The sequence below is a fragment of the Jaculus jaculus genome, chromosome 12 (assembly GCF_020740685.1).
Source record: "Jaculus jaculus isolate mJacJac1 chromosome 12, mJacJac1.mat.Y.cur, whole genome shotgun sequence".
Classification (NCBI taxonomy): domain Eukaryota; kingdom Metazoa; phylum Chordata; class Mammalia; order Rodentia; family Dipodidae; genus Jaculus; species Jaculus jaculus.
In genome coordinates, this window is record NC_059113.1 from 107,330,867 (window position 1) to 107,356,464 (window position 25,598).

General features: G+C 47.4%; 1 protein-coding gene across 2 annotated transcripts in view; it reads left to right on the forward strand.

Moving 5' to 3' along the window:
- Nucleotides 1–25,598, forward strand: part of Gyg1 (glycogenin 1) — a 41,726-nt gene that overhangs the window by 117 nt on the left and 16,011 nt on the right. For both annotated transcript variants that reach the window (XM_045131837.1, XM_045131838.1), the window contains exons 2-5: nt 2,828–2,963; nt 5,654–5,828; nt 6,069–6,231; nt 19,960–20,086. In XM_045131837.1, the coding sequence (XP_044987772.1) occupies nt 2,828–2,963; nt 5,654–5,828; nt 6,069–6,231; nt 19,960–20,086 (601 nt within the window). The remainder of the gene's footprint in view (nt 1–2,827; nt 2,964–5,653; nt 5,829–6,068; nt 6,232–19,959; nt 20,087–25,598) is intronic.

A 25,598-nucleotide genomic window follows, 5' to 3' on the forward strand; every position in this document is an offset into this window, starting at 1 on the left:
GCGAGGGAACCGAGCCGCCTGCGGGTCTCCGCCGAGCCAGCCTCGCTCGGCCGCCCGGGAGCGGTTCCTGCTTCCGCGTCCTCCTCCCGGTGCCCGTGCCCGTGCCGGTCCTCCGCCTCTCCCGGGCTCCGCGAAGGGCGGGCGCGCTGGGGGCGGGGAGCCGCCGGGCTCCCGGGGCCGCCGCCGCGGGGCCTCCCTGCGCCCGGGACCCCGGGGAAGGCGCGGTCACCCGGCCTGCGGGGACAGCCGCGCTCCGGGGCTGCGGCCCTGGCCTCCGCTCCCAGCCTATTTTTAGGCCTCGGGGCCGGGTTGCAGGGAGCGCGGAGCGCGGCGAGCGTCCCCGCGGCGCCTCGGGCCCCACTTGCTGCGAGGTGTCCAGGCCGCCTTGGGGGGGGGGGGGTCGGGGCCCTGCCCAGGACCGGAGCGCCCCCGCGGTGACCGGCCCTCCCTGGCCTTGAGGCCAACCTTCTGCCCGAGGTCCTGGACACCGCGACGTCGCAGGTGTCCGGGCCGGGTGCAGCGCCCACCCGGCTGTCACTGACCGCTGTCCCTGTCCAGAGCCTGTGTGCCCACACCCGTGTCCTCGCCCCCTGTTCGTTTAACCCGAGGAATCACGTCCGCGCTTTCCTGCCGTTCTTCGAGACTTGTGCACAGTAAACTTTTCTCTATAATCGCCTGGAACCTGAGCGCTCTGGGGCTTCGAACATCATTCCATTCCGCCCAGATGGACGGCCTCTGCGCGCAGTGTGTTTGAACGACTGCGGCTCGCTCGTGACAGGCTGCGGATGGCAGAAGCCGGAGCGAGAGTCACTGTCCCGAGCTGTCCTGGGTTATGATTGACAGGCCAGGGGATACCTGTTTTTCTTCCACTTAGTGGCCTGTCCTGAAAGAGGACCCAGCATATATGTGAACATGGCCCCCAGGTCAGCTCCTGGGGAGGGGGGAGGGTGTACATGGTCCCCCCCGGACAACCTACAGCTTCCTCTCACCCCTAGATGAGATTTTTCACTACTTTCAGCCTCCACATTGGAAAAATGGGTAAAGGAGAATGAGAAAGCCCAAAGCAGAGGGTGACTTCATGACAAATGTCCTAATCCTCTGGTTGGGCAACACAGTAACCCCTGCCAGGGTTTGATCCTAGAGTGTCTTGTGCATGTGGATGATAAAAAATCCTCTTGGAGATGGCGTCCAGAATCATATGATGTGGAAAAGAAGGGAACCGTCTTAAGGGTGGAAGGAAATACCATTAACTGCTTTCTGTTCTCATGAGGGGCTTGGGGAGATTGGGGGGTAGGGGGACCTTGGTAAGGGGAACCGGGGCGCGTTGGGTGGGCAGTTGTTACTGTTTGCTCTTCCAAAGAGGCAGAGAAACCTGGCCGTGGTGCACACCCATAGCCGCAGTACTGGGAAGGTGGATGCAGTCGGATAGCTGGGTTAGCCTGGTCTACACAACCAGGCTCTCCCAAAACAGCGAGAGGTGGGCTGGAGACGTGGCTTAGCAAAGGTGCTTGCCTCCAAAGCCAAAGGGCCCAGGTTCAATTCCCCAGGACCCACATAAGCCAGATGCACAAGATGGCACATTAAAAAAAAAAAAAAAAAGCAACAGGTGGCCAGGCATGGTGGTGCACGCCTTTAATCCCTGTACTCGGGAGGCAGAGGTAGGAGGATCACCATGAGTTTGAGGCCACCCTGAGACTACATAGTGAATTCCAGGTCAGCCTGGGCCAGAGTGAGGCCTTACATCAAAAAAACAAAAACCAAAACAAAAAAGAAAGAAAGAAAAAGAAAAAACAAGAGGTGGCACATAGCTTATTGGGCGAGCGCTTGCCTAGCAAGTGGAAGGTCTCAGAAACATGTACATTTGATCCCTCAGAGCCACCAAAAACAAACAACAACAACAACAACAACAAAACCCCACAACTATAAAAGAGCAGTTTTGTTTAAACTGGTTTCTAAGCCCATTTAATAGCCATTGGTTGCTAGATCACATCAAAGAGGAAAGGCCTCTCTGGAGAGACGTTATTTCTTTTCATTTGTGCACGTGCCACTGCAAAGGGACACGTGCCCCCCCCCCCCGTGCGTCCATCTTACGAGGGCAGCTTGGGCCTTGAACCTGGTTGGGCCCGCAGGCTTTGCGGGTGTGTGCCTCTGAGCCCTGAGCCTGGGAAGGCGCTATCTGAGCAGAGCCGCAAAGTGGCTCTTCAAGGGTGGTGGGCAAGGAAGTGGTGGGAAGGAGTGAACATGACAAGCCGGGTCATCGGCTGTGAAGGAGTTCAGTGGAGAGGATGAGGGAGCCCGGGGCTGGGTGGGCCGGAGGACAACCGAAGGTAATGGGAAGAGATTATGATCAAAATACATTATACACATGGATGAAAATTGTCAGTTAAAAAAAAGTTTTTGTACAAATGCCTGAGTCATGGCGTGGACATGCAGCAGAATGGAGAATCTGCTTCACCTCCCAGGCTCTCAGTCGCGGAGGACAGCTGGATTTGTACTTGCATGAAACACACTGCTAGTGGCCCCATTGCCACTGCCAGCTCCCCGAAGCTCACGGCTGCGTGTTAAGCTATTGAGGGGTGCGAGGGTGTCTGGGGACTCTTAGCGTGGAGTGAGTTCTTGCAGCTCCATTGCTTTCGTCTAGGTGGTCAGCATTGCTGCTAAGCCATGGTTTGAGCCACTGTTGAGATGACTACTTGACTGTTCCCCTTAAAGGGGCTGTTGCTTTGCGAATAGAAGGGTTGATCTGAGTTTCGGAGAGGGGGTCCTGGGGAAAGGCCTTGTCCGTTTGAGGTAGTCGTGTTAAGTATGACTTTCTCTTTCTATTAAGATCAGGCCTTTGTGACGCTAACCACAAACGATGCCTATGCCAAGGGAGCCCTGGTCCTGGGCTCATCCTTGAAACAGCACAGGACCACGGGCAAGCTGGTCGTGCTCACCACCCCGCAGGTCTCAGACTCCATGAGGTGAGGACCTTGCTGCCTGCCTGCCTGCCTGCCTGCCTGTCTGTCTGTCCTTGGGGTTCTGACACCTTTTCTCCTATTCTCTGCATCTGTGTGCGCTGAGGGCACACCTTTCCTCAGGATGAAAGTTGCTAAGTGAAGGATTCCTGGCTTTAAAATTCTTCCTTTTTTTTTTTTTGTTGTTGTTTTTGTTTCTGTTTTTTTTTGTGGGGGGGGGATTCCAAATAGGCACCCTAAAGCGACTAGAGAAAGAGGACTGTCCCTTTAGGTCTTCGTTGGCCACCTGAATGCTCCAGTCCCCACGACCCCTGCCTCAGTGCCCCTCTGGTAGACCCGGGTCACTTGTAATCCTTTCCAAAACTGCAGCAGGGATTACCTTGTTCCCTCTTTCAAACCAGGGAAACCTTCAGGTGACTTTTAGCGAAAAAGCAGTTTTCTCCACTGCCACCTGTCATTGATCACCTAAATATCTTTGCTGTTGACAGGGTGCCCTAGAATCTTTGTGGCATGCCTTTCCGCACTAAAGCGTTAGCTAGAAGCAGCACCCGGAGGGGGTCTGGCTCATTTTGATGTATTGGAAGTAAATTTTGGTAGCTGAATGAACTATCTAGTTACCAATTTAAAAACTCTCTGGGTACCCCAGTGGCTTTATGCTGTGTTTATCCCCACAGTTTTCTAGCCTTCCTAGAAATTGAAGACACATTTTTAAAAATGTAAGCATAAGCAAGGGCAGCTGAGAAGGAGGCCATATAGATATACGCATATAGCATACAATGTGCATTATCTCTATCTGCCACATTAATGGTCTTGCTCCTAAATGACTTTTGTAAGAAGATGCCAAAAAAGCTTTCTCCTACTATGAGTGAGGATGTGTGCAAGAAGTCTACTGACTCACTACAGCCTCGCATGCCCCTAACCATTCTTATCACGAAGGTCAAGATTTCCATGACCTAGAATGCATTTTTTATTTTAATTTTTATTTTTTTATTGGGCTGGAGAGATGGCTTAACGGTTAAGCGCTTGCCTGTGAAGGCTAAGGACCCCTGTTCGAGGCTCGATTCCCCAGGACCCACGTTAGTTAGCCAGATGCACAAGGGGGCACATGCATCTGGAGTTCGTTTGCAATGGCTGGAAGCCCTGGTGCACCCATTCTCCCTCTCTCTTTCTTTCTTTCTCTGTCACTCTCAAATAAGTAAAAATAAACAAAATAAAAATTTAAATTTTTTTTATTTGCAAGCAGAGAGAGATACAAAGAAGAGAGACAGAGAGAGAATGGACACGCCAGGGCCTCCAGCCACTGCAGACAAACTCCAGATGCACATGCCCCTTGTGCATATGGCTTATGTGGGTCCTGGGGAATGGAACCTGGATCCTTTGGCTTCGCAGGCAGATGCCTTAACCACGAAGCCACCTCTCCAGCCCTAGAATGCATTTTTGTACAGCTTTGGAGACAGAATACACCACTAGTTTTCTTGTCCATCTGATGGTATTTCAAGAATACGTTTTATCAAACACTCATCCTCATGCTAAGTGTGATGTCTACCATGTAGACCTACCTCAGGAGCTTCCTAAAATGAAAATAAAGGGCTGGAGAGGTGGCTTAGTGGTTAAGGCATTTGCCTGTGAAGTCAAAGGACCCAGGTTTGATTCCCCAGAACCCACATAAGCCAGATGCACAAAGGGGGCACATGCACATGGAGTTAGTTTATTGTGGCTGAAGGCTCTGGTGTACCCATTCTCTCTCTCTTCTTCTCTTTCTCTCTCCCTCTTTCTATCTCTCAAATAAATAAAATGAAATGAAAATTGAGTTAATTCTGGGCATAGAAAACTACAGTACCTCACAGAGAAAACTGAGTATCTCAAGTGTCTCATTCTGCCCAAATAAGTGATAACTGGCTATACTGGAATCCAAAACAATCACGGCCTAATAGCCAAGCCCTTCTATTTCTTTTGGGACACAAAACTTCAAGAGTTCTCAGTTGGTTGCTTTAACAAAAAAAAAAAAAAAAAAAAAGTGATTTATTTGCAAGCTTCATTATACATATTACATGGATACCACTCAGCATTATTTGTTAAAAGTAGGCCATAGTCAGCAAGAATCAATTCTAATAAAAATGTCCTTGTCAAATACCTAGGGTAGTGTACTGTCTTACCAAAAGTTCACCTTTCAAGAAGCTATTTTCACAACTTCCCAGATAGTTCATTGTACAATAAGAAAGTAGAAAACTTCTATAATAATAACACTTAAGAGAAATCCTTCATCCTCTCTATACATAGTTGTACTGCTTTGTTGATATCAACTACACATGCACACGAACACAGTTTGAAGTAACTTAGGACAGATTTTTATGTATTTATTTATTGTTTGTTTGGGAAAAAGAAAGACAGAGAAAGAGGAGAGAGAGAGAAAGAAAGAAAGAATGGGTGTGTCAGGGCCTCCTGCTGCTGCAAACAAACTCCAGACATATGCAGCACTTTGTGCATCTGGCTTTATGTGGGTACTGGGGAATTGAACATGGGTTTTAATTAACCAATGAGCTGTCTCTCCAGCCCAAATTAGGGCAGATTTAAGAGGATGTACTAAGCCAGCAGTTGCTTGTGGAGATTAAGGGATAGAGCAATAAGGCAACAGTCTTAAACTAGATTTTATGCAAAAGATCCCAAGTGATGTATTCTGGAATTCATTTTGACAGAAAAGTTTTAGAGACAGTCTTTGATGAAGTCCTCACAGTAGATGTCCTGGACAGTGGCGACTCTGCTCATCTGACTTTAATGAAGAGGCCCGAGTTGGGTGTCACGCTGACGAAACTCCACTGCTGGTCGCTGACACAGTACTCCAAGTGTGTGTTCATGGACGCAGATACCCTGGTGAGTGTGGCTTTAAGAGCTGAAGAGATGTACATATAATGGAGACCGATCAGGCGTTGGAAGCGTGCCGTCAAGACTTGACAGTAACATTCAGATAAAGTCAGGAGAAATGTCACGTGATGAAGGAGAGCAGACCCAGGCTGCCTTATAGCTGTCATCATCTTTCATGTGGGATAACCTAAAAAGGGCATGCCCCGCAGCCACACGTGTTTGTAATGCCTTTTCTCCCTTTCCAATCAGGCCCTCACAAATATCGATGATCTTTTCGAGAGAGAAGAGCTATCAGCAGCCCCAGACCCGGGGTGGCCTGACTGCTTCAACTCCGGAGTCTTTGTCTTCCAGCCTTCCATGGAAACTTATAGCCAGCTCTTGCAGCTTGCCTCTGAGCAAGGAAGTTTTGATGGTACGTATCTGTTTTCCTCCTATCAGATCCTGCTAGGAAACTCTAGATGCTGTGTATCTCAAAGGTGTAAATGCCATGATTTCTTGCACCTGCCTGGAAGTTACATGAGCTGTAACAAGCATTTCAAGCTGTACACTTTGGGCAAATACTCTTCTGATCTCTTGCTTCCCTATGGACATATCAGAGTCACCAAAATGAAGATGGACAGATTGTTTTCTTTTGAGACAAGGTGTCCAATAGCCCAGGCTGGCCTCAAACTTGCTGTGTAACTTAGGGTGACCTTGAACTTCTAGTCCTTCCCTCTCCACCTCCTTAAATGTTAATATAGGCATGTACCACAACACCCAGTTTTATGCAGAGCTGGGAATTGAACCTAGGGTTTCGTGCATGTTCATGTTAGGCAAACACTCTGCCAACTGAGTTATTTCCCTCATCCCACATAGACAGTTGTATAAGCTCACCCGTAAACCACCTAAATGGCTTTCCTGAATCAGAAATTAGAGTGTGCTACATGGACAGTGATCTAAAAGCTTGAGAAAAGACTGACAACGCAATAAAGCATATCTTGAGGACTGGAAGTTTAGCTCGGTGGTCGCCTGCTTGCTTAGCACAAGCAATACCATAGGTTTGATTCCCCAGCCCTACAAACCAAACCAAACAACTTCTGTCTTCAAACCTGAATAAACGTTAGCTCTGCAGGGTTTAACAGCCATTACTAACAGGGATTAAGTGTTATGATCGTGGGAGCTTGAAGAATAAGCTTGATAATTTGGCAGTCATTCTTTTCTGCATCATGTAAAACAAGAACTGCATGTGAACAATCGACGTCTGAACTCTCATTTCCTACAAGGTTGTGTCAGGGCAAAATGGCATTGATATGGAAGACTAAGCATTGGCATAGTTGTTGAACATCTTTTGTAACATAAAAGTCTGTTTGCTGGAACTGACTGTGATATAGGGCCACCGATCCTGCGGAGATTTTTGTTGTGGTGGTGGTGGTATTTGGGATTGAACCCAGAGTCTCGAGCATACTAGGAAAGTGCTCTGCCACAGGAGAATTTTGATCAACTGCACAGGTAGGCTTGCTTCTGTATCAGGCCAATCTCTAAAGTAAGAGCCAGTTTTAAGGCAATAACACAAGACAAATAAATAATATGCAAAAGCACTCCTTTCTTTTTTAGTTGTTGAAAGTGGTTCTTTTGAAACAAGGAAGTACTCTATACAGACTTGAGGGATCAGCTGTAGGAAACCCTCATGATTACTCTCCAACCTTGACATTGTGTCAGAGGTAAAAGTGGGGAACATGAGAAAGGGTCATAACCTGGGTGGCACCCAAGGCTGCTTCCTCTTCTCTCCCAGAATGTATCTGAGACTCCAGGCGTGGTGGCACACACCTTCAGTCCCAGCACTTGGGTGGCAGAGGTAGGAGAATTGCTGTGAGTTCGAGGCCACCCTGAGACTCCATAGTGAGTTCTAGCCTGTGCTAGAGTGAAACCCTACCTCGAAAAAAAAAAAAGTGTTCCTGAGATGCTTTCAGAATGAGTAGAACCAGCTTTTCTCAATTAAAATGTAGCCTTGGGTGTTGACATTGGATTCATTTCTTTGAACCAGTTATAAAAGTAAACTAGTTTTATAGTTATAAAACTAAAAAAAAAAAAACAATCTCAAAACTTTTTAAGTGAAAAGAATGAAAATCTGGAGGTTTGTTAGCTTGCTGAAAAATTTTGAAAGTTACAACATTTCAGGTTATACATAAAAGTGAGATTGGATTTTTATTCTTGCTGTTCTTGGAAAGTGACTTCTGTCTAGTCATCTGGGTGAGCATTTGGGGATTTGTGGCTGTTTGAATCTTATTGAAAAGAATAAGGCAAGTTAGGTTTTGATCGTGGTTCTCTATTTGTTTAATTTGTTTTCTAAGTTAGTACTTTTCAACCAGGAACAATTCTCTCCCCACCCATCCTGAGTAACATTTGGAACCATCTGGAGACCTGTTGGTTTGATTGTTTTTGTGTGACAGGATCTTGGTATGTTGCCCAACTAGCTGGGTCCATTCCTGATCCCTCTTCTGCTGCAGACTTCAGGTTCACAGATTACAGGCATGCGACACGTAGCAGCGGTTTCCTTGTTGCTGGGACAGAACGCCTGGCCCAGAACAGTTTATAGAAGGAAACGGTTTATCTTGGCGTCCAGCCTCAAGGAGAAGTTTCGTCATGGCATTGCAGAGCAGAGGCTGGACGTCACAACTCATCACAACAGATGGGAGAAGGTAGCAATAAGAGAGCAAGCTAGGGCTAGGGAGATGGCTCCGTGGCTAAAGGCACTTGCTTGCAAGGCCTAACAGCCCGGGTTTAACTTGCCAGTATCCATGTAAAGCTAGATGCACAAAGTGGAGCATGTGTCTGGAGCTCATTTGCACTGACAAGAGGCCCCGGTGTACCTGTACTCTCTCCCTCTCTCTCCTCATAAATAAATAAATTCTTCTTAAAAAGAGTAAGCTCAAGCCAGGCGTGGTGGCGCATGCCTTTAATCCCAGCACTCGGGAGGCAGAAGTAGGAGGATCGCATGAGTTCAAGGCCACCCTGAGACTACATCATTAATTCCGGGTCAGCCTGGACCAGAGTGAGACCCTACCTTGAAAAACCAAAAAAAATAAAAAATAAAAAAGAGTGAGCTAGCTCTGGCAAGGTGGGTTTAGGCTATAACAGCTCAAGGCCCACCCCTGGTGACACAGGTCTCCCAACAAGACTCCACCTCCCAAACTGCCACCACCTTGGTTGGAGTCTGAGGCTACAGGAGACCTTTCACATCCGAACCACCACAGCCGGTTTTATTGGTCTTAGTGGGGGGCGGGGGAGCCAGCACTTCTGGATCTGGAGAGTAGAACATCCTCTGGCTCTGGACAGCCCCCACAGTAATCGTCCAGCCCGGGTTGTCAGCAAGGCTAAGATTAAGGACCCTCGTTCTGCCAAGGCATTCCGCCCTTTACGACACGGCAGGAGCGCCTGGACCGTTCTGAATGGCAGCGTCTGTCAAGGAACCCATTGAGACTGAAGCCACCTTAAGGAAGTAATGGGGGCCGCGGCTGGGGAGATGGCTCAGCAGTTAAAAGTGCTTGCTTGCAAAGCCTGACGACCCAGGTTCAATTCCCCAGTACCCACATAAAGCCAGATGCACCTAGTGACACATACCTCAGGAGTTTATTTACAGTGGCAAGAGGCTGTGGTGTGCCCATTCTCTCTCTCTCTGTCTCTCATCTATGTATCTAGCTATCTCTTCTTGCAAATAATATTTTTTTGGGGGGGGGGGTTTCAAGGTAGGGACTCACTCTAACCTAGGCTGACCTGGAATTCACTTTGTATTCTCAAGGTGGCCTCGAACTCACAGTGATCCTCCTACCTCTGCCTCCCGAGTGGCAAATAATATTTTTTAAAGGAAGTAATGTGATGAATGTCCCCTGTAGTCAACAGATGAGATTGTCACTATTAACCTGGTTTTAGAGTCTAATATTTTTCCTTTTATGTAAGGAATGAAAAGTATGTTAAGACTCAAGTTCAGAACGTGCATGACTCATTTCTCCTGCTTGTACTGGAAACGGTTACCTCGGCCTGGAGAAGAGGAGGAGAGCATTTTGAAAAGTCCACGGTTGGTCTTAACGTTCGCTTCAGAGCAAACTTTCTCTGCCTCCTCTCCTCTAATGTGAGCCGAGTGCAGTCTTTTTCAAAATGCGCTGTAACTGTTGTCAAGTTCGGTGAGTCATGTTCTAAAATAGATTGTAAGGCCCTGTCAGTTGACTGAAACCTACATGATTTTAGTCATGTAGAGAACCTGGCTTCTAATGTGGGAAGAATACTCCATGTCGTTGGGAGGTAAGGGTTGGCTCACCAGCAGTCATAGGCCACGGTAAATTATTCAGAATGCAACTTGAAAGTAGGAAACGCCGTAGCTACAGAAACCAGCCTGAACGAAGCTTGAGAATGTTGAGGCTCTCGTGGAGTTGATGTGGGGTCGATGGGTTTGTGGTGAGGAAAATGGACAGAGCTCAACTAGAAAGCAAACCAGCTTTCTTGGCCAGCACCTAACGCTAGCTGCCGGGACTCCGTGTGTGGCGCGGGCACGTTCCATCATTCGGCGCCGGTTCCAGACCCCGCCTTCCCCTGGCTGTCTCCTCTCCCCGCTGGTCCTGGGAAAGGACCCGGTACCCTGTTAACAGAAGTGCCTGACGGGAGCGGTCGAGCAGTCAGCTTTGCAGGAGAGAGCTGACAGTGAGATCTCAACGTGCCTCAGTTCAACAAAAGAATAAACCAGCGACTCAGTGAGGGGTCTTTCCAGCTGAAGTGTGTGTGGCCGAGTCTCACTTGGCGAGGACAGCTCGCTCTGTATCTCGGGAGCCTGCCCCTCTCTGGAAGGGTGGGCGCTGTCTACTTGGAGCAGCGCCTGTGTGGGCACCTGGGACTGACCCTTGATGTCAACAAAACATTTACTTACGAGCGTCTTTGTCTACGGGCAGTCACCTTGCTTAACCCCAAGATTTTTAATTTTTTATATTATTTATTTATTTATTTGAGAGATGGAATGAGGCAGAGAGAGAGAGTGAGAGAGAGAGAAAGAGAGAATGGGTGTGCCAGGGTCTCTAGACACCACAAAGGAACTCCAGACCCATGCACCATCTTGTGGATCTCACTTATGTGGGCACTGGGGAATTGAACCTGGGTCCTTAGGTTTCGCAGGCAAGTGCCTTAACCACTAAGCCATCTCTGCAGCCCATTCTAATTTTTTTATTCAAGTTTTTAATATAATAAAAATTTTGTATTTATAAAAATGTTTCTATATTTAAAAGTTATATTAAGAATTATGTAGCATACAGCTAGCTCTATTTAGGTGTCAAGCCATAGGCTGGGACAAACATTTTCAGGCAATTTCTTTGCCATTGTATGCACTTCCTGATATACACAGGCTGCACATTTGGCTAGCTCAGATTTATTTAGCAGGGCCTTACGTATCGGCATATTTAGACTGTTGTCACAGAAGACCTGTTTCTCAGATAACCGTACCTGTCTGAATTATCTTGAAATTCCTGCTTAATCTCTTGCTAACGCTTGAAAGATGGGGCCCCTGTCCCGGACAAGCCTCACAGGCCTGCTGATGGGCGGCCGAGCTCTGGCAGCTCTCTTACGAGCCAGCTAACGAGGAGGAATGCGGCCTCATTCCTCTAATCATCGCCCTCCGAAGCACGTCCCCCAACCCTGCCTCCGGCCAACAGAAGGACCCTAATATGGTAAACCCTGCTTGACTTCTCTTTTCTACCCAAGTATCTGGAGTATCCGAACTTAGAACTAGCGGCTATATCTCTCACCCATGGCTGGCATCTCATTGTCCCATGGGGAGGCGTCTCGAGGCCAAGTTGCTATGCTGTTGCATTGTATTTGAGTCTTTCTTCCTCACTGGAGTTACATGCCCTGAAAAGTTGCGTGTAATTGTTGTGAAATAGACGCTTGGATTTTATAGGATACCTACATTTTATAGGACAAATACCCCAGTGTTCTATAGGAATGAGATAAGGCTCAGGACATTCCAGAGGGAGAAAAGATAGGTACTAATCACCAGTGTTATCCCTTTCACGTACAGCAGTGAAATTAAACTGATGCCCTTGACACTTGTCTTGAATTTTATTTCCTTGCACGTGTGAGGGAGTTAGAGTTAGGTACAACTGGGAATTGAACCCAGACCAGGTTAGCAGGCTTTGCAAGCAAGCCCCTTTAACTGCTGAGACATCTCCCCAGCACTCTGACTTCTAATTTGAAGAAATCATTTCTTTTCCCCTGTGATTCTAAAATATGATTTGAAGATGGTAACAGTTTTCAACTGTTGTCTATTAAGTTCTGTCTATATGTATTACTTCTAAAAATCTAAGGCAGGCCAGGCGTGGTGGCGTGCACATCTTTAATCCCAGCACTCGGGAGGCAGAGGTAGGAGGATTGCCGTGAGTTCAAGGCCATCCTGAGACTATGTAGTGAATTTCAGGTCAGCCTGGGCTAGAGTGAGACCCTACCTCAAAAAATTAAATAAATAAATAGATAAAAATCTAAGGCAGGAATTCAAATTGCCTAGTCCAGGGTCCCCTCCTTTCCCTCTCAATCCCAGAGCTTTCCTTAATGTCTGTAACTGAGCTACCATACATTGTTCTGATGGCTGGAATTTTTGTCTGCAGTTGCATTTGCAGATAAATGCAGAATAAATTGGTGGTGGAATATTAGGTTTGGCTTTACTTGAAGCAGAATCCAAAAGTCCACAGTGGGGTCAGTTATACTAAGCTCTCAAGACTCTCTCTCTGCTGTTTTGGAATCTTTCATAAATTTAGTGCCAGTGTTTATTAAAGTGTAAGACTGACCCTAGACTCACCTTCTGTAATCTTTGTAGTTAATCGGGTGTCATGCTAGACCTGCCCAGCAGAGGAATTAAGGACAGATTTTTCAAGATAGTACTTGTCTTTTGCAAACCTCACGAGCGCAGACATTTCTGTTCATTTCCTGACATGATGGGCTCTGCCCGGACAGTTCCTTTCCTGTGGTCAGCTTTCTCTTACCCAAGCAGTGTGCAACTTCTTTTTTTTAACTTTAAATTTTGCTGCATGTATTTGTGCTCACACTTGTGTATGTGTGTATATGGGTGTGCCAGGCTCTTGCCACTGCAGACACATGTGCCACTTTGCATCTGGCTTCACATGGGTGCTGCAGAACCAATCCAAGGTCAGCAGACTTTGCAAGCTAATGCCTTTAACCACTGAGCCATTTCCCCAGCCCTTTTAAAAATATCATCTTCATTATTATTAACAATATATTTTGGGCTAGGCATGGTGGCGCATGCCTTTAATCCCAGCACTTGAGAGGCAGAGGTAGGAGGATTTCCATGAGTTCGAGGCTACTCCGACACTCCATAGTGAATTCCAAGTCAGCCCGAGCTGCAGTGAAACCCTACCTCGAAAATATATATATATAGTATGGCTACATCATGTGTTGGTACCCCTTTTTCCTCGTCCCTGTCCAAAACGCCTGGCCACTTTGTCATTTTAAATCAGCGGCAGTCAACAGTCTATGTTTTAGGGGGTTTCACAGTATTCTTCGATGCTTTTGTTCTTGCCTTCATTTCTGTGGTTGATCCAGAATCATTTTAAGTTCTAATCTGGGCATTGTTAAGTTGCAGGGTCAGGAATAAACATACAGACTTTTATACCTGCTACTGTAAAGTTTGCAATCTTTTTTTTTTTTAAAATATTTTTTATTTGTTTGAGAGTGACAGACACAGAGAGAAAGATAGATAGAGGGAGAGAGAGAGAATGGGCACGCCAGGGCTTCCAGCCTCTGCAAACGAACTCCAGACGCGTGTGCCCCCTTGTGCATCTGGCTAACGTGGGACCTGGGGAACTGAGCCTCGAACCGGGGTCCTTAGGCTTCACAGGCAAGCGCTTAACCGCTAAGCCATCTCTCCAGCCCAAGTTTGCAATCTTTGAGACTTTGTAGATATTTAATGAGTAATTATGCACTTGCATGATCATAGTTCTGACAAGTTCCGAGTGCTGAGTCTGTGGGCCAGGAGGACCTGCCTAAAACTGCAAATGTGAAATTTTCTCCAATAGTCAGTGTTTCTGGGAATGTATGTAATAGTATGACTTGGTTATTATGAATCTTTCTTAAAAGGGGAAAAAAAGTGTGCCGGGCATGGTGGCACATGTCTTTAATCCCAGCACTTGGGAGGCAGAGGTAGGAGGATCACCATGAGTCCAAGGCCATCCTGAGACTACAGTTACATTACATACTTAATTCCAGATCAGCCTGGGCCAGAGTGAAACCCTACCTCAAAAAACTCATAAAAAAAAAAGTGATCACATGGACCATTAAATCAGTCCTTGATTAAACATGGTGACATGCAGGGCTGTGGGGCAAGCCTGGGTTTCCATAAGCCACTTTGGGTTGATCTGTTAACGCTTCCTAAATCTCTGACCTCGAGAGGTAAGCCTCAGATCTCTTCAAGAGTATCCTTAAGCTGGATGTTCGTTCATCAGCTGTAACCTGGAAGTCCTTGGCATGTTCCCTGTAAGACAGCCATGATAGCCTCTTCCTGATATAACACAGAAAGTCAGTTTAAAATTTTTTAATGCATCTTTTTCTGATTTATTTGTATTTATTTATTTATTTGAGACAGAGAGAGGGAAGGAGAGAGAAAGAGAGTGTGTGAGAGAGAGGGAATGGGGGCACCAGGCCTCCAGCCACTGCAGACAGACTCCAGACGTGTGCGCCACCTTGTGCATTTGGCTTGTGTGGGACCTGGAGAATCGATCCTGGATCCTTAGGCTTCCCAGGCAAGCGCCTTAACCACTAAGCCATCTCTCCAGCCCAGTACTTATTTATTTATTTATATATTTATTTATTTGAGGGGGACAGATACGGCGGGCGCACCAGGGCTCTACCTGCTGCAAACGAACTCCAGACGCACGCGCTACCTGTGCATCTGGCTTTCGTGGGTCCTGGGGAATCAAACCTGGGTCCTTTGGCTTTGCAGGCAAGCACCTTAACCACTGAGCCATCTCTACAGCCCAGAAAGTCAGAGTTTGTTTTTTGTTTTTGTTTTGTTTTGTTTTGAGGTAGGTTCTCACTCCACCTCAGGCTGACCTGAAATTCACTATGTAGTCTCAGGATGGCCTCGAACTCATAGCTGTCCACCTACCTCTGCCTTCTGAGCATGAGAATTAGAGGCATGCGCCACCACATCTGGCTTCAGAAAGTCAGTTTTAAGGAGACTCTTGTGTTCAGTTCAGCACTTCTATAGCTTGATAATAATTCACTGTTATAAAGTAAAAATTATCCTTTACTTGCTTAATATTTGCTGCTCTGCCCTCTCACTGGATTGAGACCATTTGAGAGCTGGAACCATTCATTAATCTTCATGTAGATCATGCTTATACAAAACATAAGACTTTAGACATTTTCTGTGGAAATGACATTTTTGGGAGTTGTATCCACTAATATAATAAAATTGAAAAGGAGTCACTGTCCAACCTTTTGACATTGTGGCATAACATTGTCATCTACAAGGTTCATGTTAGAGAACTGGGCATTTGAATTACAAAAAAAAAAAAAAAAGCTGTGTTGTCAGTGAGTTTATGGTTTCGTCCCGGCCACCTTCACAGCTGTCCTCACGTGCACGCGGGCCACGGGCTGGACACAATGTGTGCCGGGGCTTCTCGATTTTCATAAGTAAACAAATCGCCCGGGACTGAAAACGGATTCGGATTCCGTAGGTCTGGGGCGGGCCTCAACGTGCTGGGTTTCTACCGAGACCCTGGAGCGAGGCCTGTGCTGCTGGAACCGGAGCCCCTCTTTGGGTAACACTAGGGTAGGGAGCATTTCTGCGACAGGGATAGTAAGCTCCATGCTTACACTAGAATGGATTTATGTCCTCTGCTGCCCACAGCAGATATGAGCTCTGGCTGAGGGAGCCCCATTCTTCTCGGGCCACTGCACGTGAGAGGCCCCCAGACATAGGACATAGCACACTTGCACACGTATGCAGAACACTAACACGTGCAACGCGCCACATTACATACATGCACACAAGCAAAAAAAATCTTAATAGACCCAGTTTCTCATTCTGTGTCCATAGTCATCAGGCTCACGACTGCGCCCAAAACCACCTAGGCAATGCCATTCTGCACTGAGGCTGCCGTCAGCACTTGGGCAGCCCGGTAAAAGGGTGATGCAGCGTGGGGTCATTGCTTCAGTTTGGGAAACGAGAGCCACATGCCCCTTGTTGCCTGTCCTGCCTCAGGGATTACGGCTACTGGCGAGGGCTGCTAATCACACTTGTCAGTTTTAAGCTGATTGAGGATAAACTTGCCGTATCCAGCCAGATTACATAAAGCAGCCTCCCAAAGTGTGCCTAGAAAGTACTGTACCAAACCCTAGATTTCTGCAAGCAAGCACCCTTAACGGCTCTGCCATCTCCCTAGCCCCAAATCCTAGATTTTTTAAAATATTTTTTTGTTTATTCTTATTTATTTGAGAGCAACAGTCAGAGAGAGAAACAGGCAAAGAGAAAAAGAGAATGGATGCATCAGAGCCTCCAGCCACTGCAAACCAACTCCAGACATGCGCGTCCCCTTGTGCATCTGGCTAACGTGGGTCCTGGGAACCGAGCCTCAAACCGGGGTCCTTAGGCTTCACAGGCAAGCGCTTAACCGCTATGCCATCTGTCCAGCCCAAATCCTAGATTTCTGTAGTGGTTGTTTGGCAGTCTTCATAACATCTTTGTATGTTTTGTAACACAGGTGTGCCTGAGTGTGCACTCTGTTGTGAATGGCCGTCTCAGCCAGAGACTGCTGAAAAGAAGGGATTGCTGACACTACCCATGGCGCTGTCTGACCTTGAGATGCTTAACTGTTTGTTTAAGGATAAAAAGGCTAAGATCTCCAGACTACTGAATTTTAAACAGTTGGCACCTAGCTGGGTGGGATGGCACATCTGCAATCCTAGCGCTTCAGAGGTGGGAAGAGGAGGATCATAATTTCAGGATCACTCTCAGCTATGTAGTGAGTTTAAGACTATATGAGACTATCTCAAACAAAACAATTCCCTAAGAAGCCACAGAATGCCAGATAGTACTGAATTCTACCTTAAATCCACAGTTTGCGGCTTAAAGGTTGTATCTGATGAGAGCAATAGCCATGGGAGTTTCATGCTCTGCGCTGCCCACCACAGAGACAAGATTCTTACTGCTGGCCACTCCAGGTGTGCCACTGATTGACCAGGACTACTCTGCCGTCGTTTCTCCTTACTGTTTGCTGGTCAACCAGTGCTTCTCAGCCTGGCTGGGACACGCGGCTGATGGGCTAGTGATATGTCCAGGAAAAAAAGCCTTTTGTGGCCAGAGGCCACCAGCAGAGGACCCGCAGCTGATTCTTGTTGCTCAAGTGCACACGTCAGACTTGACATGAGCTCTGCTGGTCAGGTCTCCACAGAACCGTGTCTTCATTATGTTATACGTGTTGCCTTCATTGCCTAATTTTTAAAAGATCTTACATAAAAAATTTAAAAAACTAAGAAGTGGAAGGGCTGAGGATGTGGCATAGTGGTAGAATGCTTGCCTGGTGACAAGGTCCTGGGTTCAATTCACACCCAAAAACAGTCATAGGAAAAGATGTATAGCATAATGCCCAATTCTACAATGCTCACATAAGAGAAAGTGCAGAGATTGCCTGGGGACTCAAACCATACAGAGTAAAAAGAAGTCACAGTGACTGACAAAAGTCACAGTAATTAAAGCAAGATTAAATTTGGGGTGTACTTACATAGAACACAGAACAGAATTGGTAGGTTCTTAAATTGAATAGTGGATATCTAGAATTTGCTTTTTAAGTTTATTTAATTTATTTGACAGAGAGAGAGACCGAGAATGGGCACACCAGGGCCTTCAGCTGCTGCTAATGAACCCCAGACTCATGTGCTACTTTGTGTGTCTGGCTTTTGTGGGTCCTGGGGAATCAAACCTGGGTCCTTTGGCTTTGCAGGCAAGCATTTTAACCGCTAAGCCATCTCTCCAGCTTATGTATAGGTTTGGTTTTTTGTTTTTTTTTTTAAATATTTTTACTGTGCTGGAGAGATGGCTTAGCGGTTAAGGTACTTGCCTGCAAAGCCTAAGGACCCAGGTTCAATTCCCCAGAACCCACATAAAGCCAGATGCCCATGGTGGTGCAATGCATCTGGAGTTCGTCTGTCGTGGCTGGAAGACCTGGCACACACGCTGTCTCTCTTTCTCTGCCTCCCTCAAGTAAATAAATAAAAAGAAAAATACCAAAAGAAAGTGTGGGATTGTCCCTGACCGCCAACCTTCACCCCATCCATACCCTACACACATCCTGAGCTGCTGCCCTGCTGCCCTGGGAGCTCGGCTCTGCGCGCGCGTTCTCCAGTCTCACGGGAAGCCCGCGGGCCCGGAGGAGGAATGTGTGGGAAAGGCGTAGTGATCTCTTTGTCTACTTGCCTGGTTACGATTTAATCAGACAGATGCTTAGCTCTTTAGGTTTTTTTTTTTTTTCCCTCTTTTCCTGTTTTCATTGTTGTTTGCTGTTTTTTTGTGTGTGTGTTTTTTTTTTGTTTTTTTTTTTTTTGATGTAAGGTCTCACTGTAGCCTGGGCTCACCTGCAATTCACTCTGTAGTCTTAGGCTGGCCTCAGACTCAGAGTGATCCTCCTACCTCTGCCTCCTGAGTGTTGGGAATAAAGGCGTGCACCACCCCTGGCTGGTGTGTGTGTGTGTGTGTGTGTGTGTGTGTGTGTGTGTGTACTATTTTGAATAGTGTCTCAGTTGCTACCAGTCAGTTTCTCATTGCTGGTACCAAACATGAGACTACCAGCAGCTTGAGGAAGGACAGGGCATATTTTCAGCATGGGGTTTCAAGGTGGAAGCCTGTCGTGGCTGGAGAACCATGGCAGAAGCAACCAGTATTACCACGCAGGGAAGAAGTTGAATGAGCCCAGTAACACGCTTCCTCCAACAAGGCCTGACCTCCTAACGCTCCTATCAAACCGCACCACCAACTGGGGGTTAAACACGCAAGTCTGTGGGGGCATTTCATTCCCCCCACCATGCAGCCTGTACCCAGGTGGGCCCCAAGCACAGCAGTGCTGGCCCAGCCCCCCAAGTGCCGAGATTATGGGCGAGAGCCTGGCTTACAGATGAATGGCTCTCTCCTCACTCTCCAAGGCAGTCTTGAAGTCCAGGAACCCCAGAGGCTGAGCAGCCACTTGGCCTTGCGGTTGTGGGTGAATTTGATACAGTGATGGCAGACCTCTGCCTGTCCAGATGCCAGGTCAGCAGCAGGGGAGCCCACCCCAGGGGAAATCGGGCCTGCTGGGCCCTCTGTTGTTGAGCAAAAAGTTGGGGGTAGGGATGATAATTCCATTATTCCAGTTTGCCAGCTTGTAGCTTTTTTTAAAAATAAAAAAGTGTGTGTTTTGTATTTACTTGCACATGTGTGTATTGGTGTGCCAGGGTCTGTGGCTGCTGCAAACAAACTCCAGATGCATGTGTCACTTTTCTTATAAGTATTTTATTTTTATTTACTTATTTAAAAGGGAGAGAGAACAGGCACACCAGGGCCTCCAGCCACTGCAAACGAACTCCATACGCATGCACCCCCTTGTGCATCTGGCTAATGTGGGTCCTGGGGAATCGAGCCTTGAAACGGGGTCCTTAGGCTTCCCAGGCAAGCGCTTAACCGCTGAGCCATCTCTCTAGCCCTTTGTCCCTTTTTATATCTAGCTTTATGTGTATGTGCTGAGGAATTGAACCCCCAGCAGCAGGCCTTAAGAGCAAGTGCCTTTAACCACTGCCCTGTCTGCCCAGGACAGGATACGCCCGTTTGTTTGGTCAGCCCTGCTTCCACATGCTCAGCCCGGGAGCTTCCCTGAGGGGCCTGTGTGTGCACATCGCCCTGGTCACCCCGTCTGCAATGACCACAGTGGTGTTTGACTTCCTGGGGCCGGAGTCACCTGCCCCTCCCAGACCTTTGTGAAGGTGACCATGAGCCTCCTTCACCTGCTCACTGTTCCTGGCCCAGTGTGTCAGCTAGTAGCTGCTCAGTGAATTCTTGTTGAATAAATAAATTAAACCAGCTGTTTGATCGCTGCCTTGGTAGTGTGTTAATCATAATTCCTGCTGTTTGTTTTTCTTGCAGGTGGGGACCAGGGCTTACTGAACACATATTTTAGCAACTGGGCAACAACAGATATCAGAAAACACCTGCCATTTATTTATAACCTAAGCAGCATCTCCATATACTCCTACCTCCCCGCATTTCAGGTGTAAGTCAAATGGGTATGGGGGGGCAAGGGGAGGGCTTTGGGTCGGGGGGGGGGGGCTCCATTGTCTCTCTGGGGGAAATAACAGTTGGCTGCTTGGAGGAAAGATTTCTCTTGTAAGAACCTTACGCACTTGCTGGGGGGCAAGGCTGTATACCTAGATAAAGCTCCAGAGGCACTTAACGGCCTTCTGGAACAAGGCCGCCCTCTGTTTTGGGTTGGAACACATAACACCAGGTCCACAGACAGGTGGAAACCACCTTCTACCTCGTCCAGGCTATTGGACTTTTGATGTTTTCCACCTGCACAGGAGGCATGTTGTCATCCCCCCCCCCCTCCGCGGCTTCCGTGGGGGCTCAGTGAGGCAGCCGTGTGGGCAGTGGTCAGGAAGGAAGGCTTGGCAGCGGGATGAACTCAGTCTGCATCCAGGGGTGACCACTTGCTAGTAGATGGCCTTGGGCTCGGTACTAAGCAGACTTCCTGTGTCTTCATGAGATTCTGGTGAGCATCAAGGGAAGTAAACAGGCAAAGAGGTCCAAACAAGGGTCTGGCCTACACTTAGCACTGAGTGGAAGATTGCTTGATCTTTTGGTTGAGGGCCAATGTCATGTTGAAGAGTCCCCGAAGCCCCCAAGCACAGGATACATCCTCAATATGTCATTGCTCTGCTCCCTGACCCCATGCCTCAGTTTCCCCATCTGTAGGTTGAAGAGAACAGTATGCACACTAGAGGGATGATATGAGTTCATAGCCACAGTGTCCTCATTGGACACTGGTCATCGTCTCTGTCACGGGGATGACGTGAGTTAGTACACATGCTGTCGCCTGCAGACACTGGTCATTGCCTGTGTCGCAGGGATGACGTAACTTAATGTACATGACGTCCTCTGTGGACGCTGGTCATCGTCTCTGTCACGGGGATGTGAGTTAGCACACGTGACGTCCTCAGTGGACGCTGGCCATCTCTTGTGTTGTCTTGGCAGCGCCCTTATCTAGCCGTCACTGGTGCGTGTGGTTCTGGTTCACTAACCAATGAACTTCTTGCACTTTCATCTCACCATGAGGGCTTGGGACTTGCTTTTTTTCTCTTTTCTTCCTTTTTTGAGGGGCATGCGTATCCTTATTGACAACCTCAATACATATAGACAACATACCATGTTCATAAGCCCCTCCCACCACCCTCATTTAGCTCCCCTTTTTCATCCCCCCTTCACTGAATCCCTTCTTTCCCACTAACCCGTCTTCTGTTTTGATGTCATCATTTCCCTTCTTATTACATAGCGTATCTAGTAAGTAGTGTCAGCCAGTGAGGTCATTAATGCCATGGCTACTTTGTGTCTGGAAGACAACATTGTAAGCAGCCCTGTCCTTCCTTTGGCCCCTCCGTTCTTTCCACTATCTCTTCCACATTGGGAAATGCTCTTAAGCCACTGTAGTTTGTGTGGAACTGACACGATGTCTGACTCTTGAATGGAAACCTAGCTGTCAGGTTGGTCCTGGACGCAGCCCTAAGCAGAGAGGCCCATTTCTGCAGTGGGAGGCTCACCTCTCCCCTCGATGTCTGGCACGGGAAGTCCCGAGTGAGCGGGAAGTCCCGAGTGAGCGGGGACAGGGGACCTCTACCCTTCATGTGTCCTTCCCCAGATCCCTCTCTTTTCATCTGTACCACAGTGATGATTGTGTCTGGCGTTCTGTAGCAGAAACATCTCCTTATCTGAGCTCTTCGGGGCAGACTGGGAAAGACTATGTGTTCTTTCCTCCGGGTCCCGCAGCATGTCTCTGACATAGTTTCGGTCATTGCCGCTCTCTATGGGGAAGGAGGCAGACTCTTACACAGGCCGACTGCACTCTCCCATCCAAGACTAACCAGGCCAGGTCAGAGAGGTGTGGCCGTACACACCAACTGTTCTGAGTCAAGCAAACAAAGCAGGATTTCCCATCAAGAGAAGGAGTGCTTTTTTTTTTTTTAACAATTCTTTTCTTTTTAATTTTATTTTTATTTATTTATTTCACAACGACATACAGAGGGAGAAAGAGGCAGAGAGAGACAGAGAGAGAATGGGCATGCCAGGACCTCCAGCCACTGCAAACGAACTCCAGACGCATGCGCCCCCTTGTGCATCTGGCTAACGTGGGACCTGGGGAACCAAGCCTCAAACCGGGGTCCTTAGGCTTCACAGGCAAGTGCTTAACCGCTAAGCCGTCTCTCCAGCTCTGGAGTGCTCTTTGTAACCTGGTGGTCCTGGGGCTCGTCAAACACAAAGCTGTTTCGGGTAAGATTGTGGCCGTGGTGTCAGTCAATACTCACAGCCTGTGACTCGCCCTGCCGGCTTGAACAGTGTTCCTACGTGATAGCTGGACCCTCTAGTGCTAAGTTGTCTGAAATAGGCCATGGGCTCTAATGTAACTGACTAAATGCAGCTCAGCAAGCCAAAACCAGGCAATCACGAAGACATTTGAATGGCATGGCCGCTGCTCTCAGTGTCTTGGGGACGAGTGGACTGGAGAGGCGTGAATCAGACACCCGTCCCCGGGCCTCGGTTCCCCAACATGAACCTGCTGTGTACTGGACAGCTGTTTCCTGTGGCTTCATTGAATCTGATTTCCACCTTATTTGTTAAGAAGTAAGCACATCGGGGCTGGAGAGATGGCTTAGCGGTTAAGGCATTTGCCTGCGAAGCCAAAGGTCCGAGGTTCAGTTTCCCAGGACCCATGTAAGCCAGATGTGCAAGGAGGCACTTGCATCTGGAATTCGTTTGTAGTGGCTGGATGCCCTGGAGTGCCCATTTTCTCTCTCCCTCCCTCCCTCTCTCTCTCTCTCTCTCTCTCTCTCTCTCTCTCTCTCTCTCTCTCTCAAACAAATAAATAAAATATATTTTAAAAAATTAAGTAAGCACATTGTGCCCTTCAGAAACAGCTTGGTTTGCTCAAACAGGCCTGGATAGAGTTTGGGCTGGCACAGAAGAGGGAAGGGGTAAAGCAGCTTAGTTCTGGAGGAGAAAGGAAAGGACCATGCTGCCAGAGCCTGGGTGTCTGGTCTCTCAAGGGCCCGGTCCTTTATCTCCTTGAAGTTCCACAGAGTTGGAGCTCTGCGTGGTCAGCATAGTCCCCTTCCCGGCTCAATGGATGCATGCTGATTTGGTAACGCTCTCTGGTGTGTTTCCATTACTGTGGACAAGCCCATGACACGTGGGGGAAACAGAGTGACTGCATCCATTGGTCACCTGTCAGCTGGCCTGTGAACTGTGTGACCACTTAGTGCTGCTTCTGGCCAGCTCGCCCTTGGTGTCAGCTCTTCGCTTCTGTGACAGGGCTTCTCAAAGCCAAGGCCTGTCTCATCCCATCGCTGTTTGTTTAGGAATGTGGAAACCAGATCAGAGCTCATTTTCGTTTTCCCTTTCCTCTGTCAGAAAATGTTTGTTTAAATATTTTTATTCATTGATTGGAGAGAAAGACAGAGGTGGGAAGAGAGAGAGGCTCACCAGGGCCTCCTGCCACTTCAAATGAACTCCACATATATGTGCCACTTTGTGCATCTGGCTTTACGTGGGTACTGGGGAATGGAACCCAGGTTGTTAAGCTTTGCAAGCAAGCACCTTAACCATCAAGCCATCTTTCCAGCCCCAAAATGTTTGTTTTATGTTCACAGACTAATATAGACTATTTTTTTTCATGTCACCTTGCATTTGGGAAAAGGATGAAGAAAAGATATAGGTAGTTATATTTATTTTTTTTAATTTATTTATTTATTTGCAAGCAGAGACAGACAGACAAACAATGAATGGGTGCTCCAGCGCCTCCTGCCACTACAAATGAAGTCCAGACTCATGCACCACTTTGTGCATCTGGCCTTACATGAGTACCGGGGAATCAAACCCAAGCTGCCAGGCTTTACAAGCAAGCACCTTTAGCCACTGAGCAATCTCTTCAGCTCTTATTTATGGGTTTGTTTTTTAATTTTCTTCAAGGTAGAGTCTCACTCTGGTCCAGGCTAACCTGGAATTCACTAAGTAGTATCAGGGTGGCCTCAAACTCACAGCCATCCTCCTACCTCTGCCTCCCAAGTGCTGGGATTAAAGGTGTATGCCACCAAGCCCAGCTTTTATTTATGTTTTGTAAATATATTTTTTATTTATTTGAGAGAGAGAAAGAGGGGCAGAGAGAGAGAGAATGGGCACACCAGTTCTTCCAGCCACTGCAAACAAACTCCAGATGCATGCAGCCCCCACCATCTGGCATACGTGGGTCCTGGAGAATCAAACCAGGATCCTTCGGCTTGCTAAGCCATCTTTCCAGCCCCCTTATTTATGTTTTTAAGTAACATTGACAAAATGTTTTTAAGACTAAAGTGGCCTGCCACTCCTCTGTGGGCCACCATAGCCACTTCTCAGAGGGCCCTGTCACTGTGAAGCCCAGCGCTGGATTCGGAAGAGCTTGATGGTCTCTGGGAGCTGAGCAGCTCTGCAGTATGGGCGTCAAGGTCACCAAGAGTGGCGCAGGTGGAACGAGTGTCTGCGGGATGATTTCAAGCGACTTGGGCTTTATTAGTTGTTGACAATTTGTCTCTGAACTCCACGCATATCCTGAAGTGGCCGAAGAAGTATTTAAATAGTTCTGAACCCTGATCTTTAGGAACCTTAAAATGCTGACCCTTTTCCCAAGTACGCTGTTATATGTTCCACATGGGAATCTTAACAGCCTGACTGTGAGTCATGAGCTATAGCTGATGCCTTTCTCTATATGCCATTTGGACTAGTCAAATGTACTTTTTTTTTTTTATGGTTTTTCAAGGTAGAGTCTCAACTCTAGTCCAGGCTGACCTGGAATTCACTATGGAATCTCAGGATGGCCTTGAACTCACAACGATCCTCCTACCTCTGCCTCCCGAGTGCTGGGATTAAAGGCGTGCGACACCACGCCCGGTGTCAAATGCACTTTCTAAAAGATGAGTTTTTTTTAGAAGGTCCTCTTTAATAATACAGAATAATTTGAGGACTAAAATTTTCAGTTTAGTCATTTTAAACTTAATTTGTTGTGTGCGCATTGGGAAACAAGTTATAAATGTGTTCTTGATGAAATAATGTTATTTTATTCATTATGCCTAGCATAATTTTAGGATATAGTTGGCTTTTTAATGAATATTACAGCTTTTAAAAATGTCTTCTCAGGCTGGAGAGATGGCTTAGCAGTTAAGGCACTTGTCTGTGAAACTTAAGGACCTAGGTTCTATTCTCCAGTACCCACGTAAGCTAGATGCAAAAGGACAAAGTGGTGCATGCTTCTGGAGTCCGTGTGCAGCAACGGGAGCCCTGGAGGGCCAGTTCTTTCTCTCTCTTTATCTGCTTCATTCTCTCTCTCAGCATCTCTCACTCTCAAATATAAAAGTAAATTTTTAAAAATGTTTTCTCCAACGGGAGGGCCTATTTTATTCATATAGCATAAAATTTTGTCTATGAAATTCTAGGAAAAAATATCATTCATCTTTGTAAAGTCCTGGACTTAATGCCATTTTAGA